The sequence below is a fragment of the Diceros bicornis genome, chromosome 29 (genome assembly GCF_020826845.1).
Source record: "Diceros bicornis minor isolate mBicDic1 chromosome 29, mDicBic1.mat.cur, whole genome shotgun sequence".
NCBI lineage: Eukaryota > Metazoa > Chordata > Mammalia > Perissodactyla > Rhinocerotidae > Diceros > Diceros bicornis.
The window spans coordinates 15,985,492-15,991,491 of NC_080768.1; the positions used below are offsets into that span (position 1 = coordinate 15,985,492).

At 44.9% G+C, this 6,000-nt stretch overlaps 1 protein-coding gene across 2 annotated transcripts in view; it reads right to left on the bottom strand.

The window, feature by feature from the left end:
* ENPP6 (ectonucleotide pyrophosphatase/phosphodiesterase 6) overlaps window positions 1-5,696 on the bottom strand; it is a 107,403-nt gene extending 101,707 nt beyond the window's left edge. Inside the window, exon 1 of one of the 2 annotated variants that reach the window (XM_058524964.1) lies at window positions 5,334-5,696. In XM_058524964.1, coding sequence (XP_058380947.1) covers window positions 5,334-5,574 — 241 coding nt within the window. In that variant the 5' untranslated portion in view covers window positions 5,575-5,696. The remainder of the gene's footprint in view (window positions 1-5,333) is intronic. The other variant, XM_058524963.1, reaches the window with a different exon arrangement.
* Between the last annotated feature and the right edge of the window lie 304 nt (window positions 5,697-6,000).

Consider the following 6,000-nt stretch of genomic DNA (forward strand, 5'->3'; position numbering starts at 1 on the left):
AAAGCATTCCAGCCAGAAGGAACAGCAAGTTCAAATGGCCTGAGGTAGCCGCACGCCTGGAACAGATGAGGAAGCAAGGGGAAGAGTGGTCGGGAATGAGGTCAGAAAGGGGCTAGGTGACTGTGTGAGGTCAGTTCTGTAAGAACTTTAGATGGCACTCAGTGAAAGCAGAATCTACTGGAGGGTGTGAACAGATGAGCGACATGATCAGATGTGAGTTTTAAAAGGACTACTCTGGTTGATACGTGGAGACAGACTGTAGGGCAGAGAGGGTGGAGGGAGCTGAAGCTATTAGGAAGCTCTAGGCAACAGAGGGTGCTGGGGATGGAGGTGGGAGAAGTAGAGGCTCCCAATCCATCTTGAAAATACAGCTAACTTGGGCTGTGAGAAGGGAGGTGAGAAAGACAAGGAGGAACCAACAGAAGGGGCCAAGAAGTAGTCAGTGAAATAAGAAGAAACCAGAGAAGCCGGAGTACTGGAACCCGAGTGAGCTGCGAGGAAGGAGGAGCAGGGCTGTGCCAAACGCTGTTCCTGGGCACAGAAGTCAAAGCCTGAGGACTGACCCTTGACCCTCGACCCTCAGGAGGTCACTGGGGAAAACAAAAGCACGAATGGGTTTCATACCAGAGAGAATAGGGGGAGAAGTCGAGGGCCCCCAAACATAACGTATCTGAGGAAGTCTCTAGATCTAAGGAAGCTAACACACGGGGGTGAAGGTCTCCATGCCAAGGTGATCTTGGGGGAAGGGGAGGGGAGGGCGCCCTGGAGACCGTGTCCATGTTGCTTGTGCTGAGGGCGTGCAGAGGTCCGTGGGCAGCCCCCCAAGTGAAACCAGAATTCTCCAGAAGGCTGAGGATGTGGGCTTTTTCAAAACATGATTTCTCAAGTGCTTTCTACACTGATTTCCTTTGGTCCAAGTGACAGCCGGTTTTAATTTAAATCAGCTATTTTCTTAAAAACAAGGGAAAGTATACCTCACCCTGCAATCTCTTACTCCAGAATGTCAGATTCTTGATATCTGGGATGAATTTGCTTCACATGTAATTCCTAGGAGTACAATAGGAAATACGTTGGCACAAATATTAATTCTAAGCAGTGGCCATCCTTGGTTTTGCTTTGATTCCGGTAGAGGATTAACAAAGCACCTTTATTTAGGCTCTCACTGCCTCCAGGACCGATCTTGGGGAGACCTCTAGCCCTGGGTCTGGGTGCTCCAGGACTGGGGTCAGGGCCCTGCAAATCGCTGTGTGAGACCTGGGCCTCTGACACCCACCCTCCAATCTCAGCCTGCTGCTAACATTCTTCAGTGTCTGGAGTGAAGCACCCAACCTCCTTGCACTTTATTTACTAGTTTCTAAATATGGAAATGATACTAACATACTATATAGCAAACGCATTTCAGCATATGCTCGCCTCTTGGTAGATTACGTTCAGTAAAGATTAAATTCTAGACTGGCTTCCCTGCTACTGGGGACATTTCTGGCCCACTTCCCCCCAATGCTTAATCAGAAGTGTTCAGGAATTACAAACAAACCTTGCCATTGGCCTTGGCAAAATGATGCTAAGTTAGGCTGCCTCAAAATATACCGTGCATTTTCTCTCACCCATGATCTGGATTGAACAAATCCAAATTCTTCCATGGATTTTATGTTAAACTTTACTTAAATCAAACATGGATTTACCTCCAAGAGCTACTTTACAATAAGTCTTTACAGTAACTTGACAAAAAGATCCACAGTGAGAGAGACTGAAACAGAAAGCATCCTAATAGCAGTTACACTGGTTGTGTTTCAACTAAAATGAAGTTGATTCACACATAGCTCTTCAGAAAGAGAGCTTCTGCATCAAGTAAGATGTAACAATATATGCTATGCTCATGGCTGTTTATTCCAGCTCAGAGCCCACCTCCTTCAAAATGCTTTCACACACTGCTCCAACAGGAAGAAAATTCTCCTCTTTTCTGGTCTTCTGTAGCATATTAGGAAACTACCCATTAGTCCTTTGTATCTCAGTTTGCCAGGGCTGCCATAAAGTACCACAGACTGGATGGCCAAACAACAGAAATTTATTTCTCACAGTGCTGGAGGCTGGAAATTCAAGATCATGATGTTGGCTGACTTGGTCTCTGGTGAGACCTCTCTCCTTGGCTTATAAATGGCAGCTTTCTTGCTGTGTCCTCACATGGCCTTTTCTCTGTGTACACTTTTCCCTGGTGTCTCTTCCTCTTCTTAAAAGGACATCAGTCATATTGCATTAGGGCCCCACTCTAAGGGCCTCATTTTAATTTAATCACCTCTTTAAAGACCATATCTTCAAATACAGTTACATTCTGAAGTACTTGGTTGGGACTTCAACACACTAATTTTGGAGGGATGCAATTCAGCCTTGTCATTCCCTGCAGAACATCAGTAGGGACCTGATACGCTTCTCCTTCTCAACTTGAATGCAGGCTCCGCGGGTGAAAGGCCCTGTTTTAAGATTCTATGTGTCCCCAGCAATCAACTGCTTGATGGATCTTCTTGATCACTACTGAATTTTGTTCACATTTGTCCCGATGCAAATATATTTTGAAGGAGAAAAAAAATCAGCCACAGTGGCTTCATGTCAGTGGGCTAGATGATTTCCAAGGTTTCTTACAAATCCTGTGATTGTTCATTTCACATTACCAACCACACTGGCATCCCAAGAAATTCTCCTTTTTAGAGAGTTTCAGTCATTTGCTTAATATCTTACATGGGGGTCTCCCAAGAGGTGCCAGTCCTAGTTTTTTCTAATTCCCTATGCATTGCTTATTTTCATGCCTGCATCTGGCATCACCTGAGACCCCAGCCTGATTAGGACCCAAAGCTGAGGAAACTGAGGCTGAAAGCTGTACTATGACTTGCCTGAAGTGGTCCAGCATCATCCTGCCCCTGCGAGCACTCCAATCATGATCTTCCACCTCCAAGGCCAGGGTTCTTTCCAATAAGCCATCATTGGAAAGATTATTCTCATTATACAAAGAGAATAACACCAAGGGCTTTATGTCTTATGGGCAATAATTCACGTAATGAAGTGAGATCATAGTCTCTCTTATGAATTGGGAAGATCCCTAAAACACCATATCTTTTAGTACCTAAAGGATCTAGCATGATTCTTATGTTGGTTCATAAAATACTCAAATGCTCAAACCATATGTTTAAGTACAATTCCCAACAGATCCTTCCTTATACGAAAAAAGAGGAATTTTTCAACATCAGGTGAAAAAATAAACATGGATATTGGGAGAAATAGTCTAAATTTAGCCCCAAGCCATTCCCAGGGCAGGGGAAACAATACCAGCCTCATGGCCTGGCATCTCCCAGCCTGCAAGCCTGGGCCAAGCCCTTTTGTTCACTCAGGAGGTCCAAGACAAATCAGACCAAAAAACCTTTGCACATGAACAGGAGCCTTGCTAGACACATCCTGTGTACGATATTCCTTCTATAAAAGTGGAAAGGCCAATTTAAGTATTGAGCAGGCTTTCAAATCAGATAATACATTTAACATCTAAAAATTAACATTTTTCTTTATTTTTCTTCCTCGGGCTAGACTCAGTTTGAAAGTGAAGGTGAGATCTTTGTCAGACTCTCATGGGAACTACACTGTCCCACGTGGAAAGGGCTCTTCTGTCCTGACCAGACAAGTGAAGACACCCATGGCCTGAAAAGAAGGTGTGTCTCTGCATGACTGAGGCTTTGTGTCAATTATTCCCTGTGCCAATATCAGGAATGTGCATCTGACAGACAAAGGGCCATGTCACTGGCTTGGTTTCTCTGTGGAGATTGTAATGGTCCCTTTTACTCACTGGAGTCTGACTTTCTAAAATGGATTTTGTTCATTTTCCACTGAGATTGAGAAAACTGCACGTGGCAGTTTATGAATTGGGTCTCCCAGCAGGGCTGTGAGAGACAACTGGAGTGGGGGTGGTCTGCGTGTGTGGAGCTCCCTGGACAGAACTGAAGTCGGGCTGTGACACACAATAACAGCTAGTGAGACCCAGCAGCCTGCAAACCGCTTCCCTGCAAGGGGAGAAGTGTGCTAAGAGAGGACCAGAGGACTTCTGCTCATCCTCTTTATCCTAGAGACGCTGGCTCTCTGTCGGAGGAAATAAAAAAAATCAACAAATGAATTCCTTGCTTGTATGCAATCTGGATTGGATTTTTTTCTCTCCGTGCCTTCATTTCTAATCTCCAAAGTGTCCTCCCCCTTTAACTGTATGGTGTTTTCACGTGCACATGCATGCAGTACCCATGCACGAAGTCAGAGATATCAATTTGTCTTTCCAGACTCCTTTGGTTTGCTGTTCTATGGAGATCCATAATGACATATGCGAGTTCTCATCCCCTTTCTGTTAACGTAATTTATAGTTTTCCCTGTGCTCAGAGCACATAGCTAAGTCCTGCATAAGCAGCAATAACAGTGCATTCTTAACAGCCTCCCTGGATAGTTTGCTAAATTCTTTCTGAGAGCCTCTTGCTGGCCCTTACAAAGGTTAACTGAAAAACAAACGAAGCTGGGAATCCAACTGCGAGAGCAGAAAGTACGTTCTATTGCACAGATACGGGGGATCAAGTTCACGGCGTCACCTTTGGCCTTCTAGCAATCCCAGATGAAGGTCATCTTTAGGCAAAAATCAGCTTTCTCAAACCCAGGCACAGTCTGGGTTAGCTGGGGCTTTGTTTTGTTTGTTTGTTTTTTTAACAGATGCTACAAGTTAAAAATGGGAATCTGAATTACACAACAATATTTTTCTTCTCCATGTCATTTTAGCTGGCCCAAAAAAGCAAAAGAAGACACAAGCGGCATTGCTAAGTAATAATACTTCAGGATATGACCTAGAAACTCCCTCCAAGTAATCCAGGAACCCCATGTGTAACTCTCATAGTCTAGCACATTGATAAACAAGCCAAAACGCCTCCAGGATTACAGATGACTGCAGAGCAAAGGAACAGAAGGAATTTGGTATGGACACATGAAGACCTGTTGACTTTTTAAACTTGAATTTAGAAAATGCGGAGTTAGCTACAATTTTTATTTGTAAAACAAATAATCACTCTTTAAATCATCTGTTCATGTAGTTTTCTGTTCTCCACACTGAGAATCCAAAACAGGTCCTTGGGATAACTTTTGGAGAACAACACAACTGTGAAAAAAAAAAATTCGGCCAAGAACACAGACTTCTTGTCTATCTTTGGTGTCCCAAAGGACTAGGGAAACCTGAACATTTAAATGAGACTCGATGCCAGGAGCTAACTGTTCCCTGTTGGACTCCAGCCCACCCCTCCCCACCTAGAAGAGGACACGGTACTCACCAGTCATTAGAGTGTAGTAATTGGGATAAGAGAGACTGGGAAAGTCTGGGGTCAAGTAATCCACTTTTACTCCCCTGCTCACAATCTCTTTGAAACCAGGCAAGGACTCCAGGGCCTCATCACTGATGTAGTCCGAGCGAAAACCATCCAGCAGAAACACCAGGAGCTTCCGGTGGGCTGAGGCTGGCTGTGCCAGGCTGAGCGCGAGGACCAGCAGGAGGGCCCTGAGCTTCACTGCCATGCTGCCAGGAGCCTGCCCGAGCCTGGCTGGCACAGCCGTCCCCTTGCAAAGACCGAGGATGGAGAATCTGTAGCTATTCTCTCTTCTAGGGGCTGGACCTTGACTGCTGGCCTTCCTGAGCCAACTTCACTTTCAGAATTTAAAGGTACAGCACCCCCTTTTAAAAACATCTATGCTCGCCCTTCCCTTTACTAGAAAGTCCAGAGACTGAATCCTTCGGAAAAGCTGGGTTCCCAAACAACCCAGAATTAACACCAGGGGAGAGAGTGCAACCTTATTATTTTGAGTGAATGTTCCAGAAATACAAGCACCCACAGAGAGGTGGAATTTTAGAAGATGACAGAAGTCTACACTGACTTCGCAGTTGGGCTAACCAAAAGGAGGAGCCAAGCAAAAGGGCAATCTTTTAATTTGCTGTGATCCCAT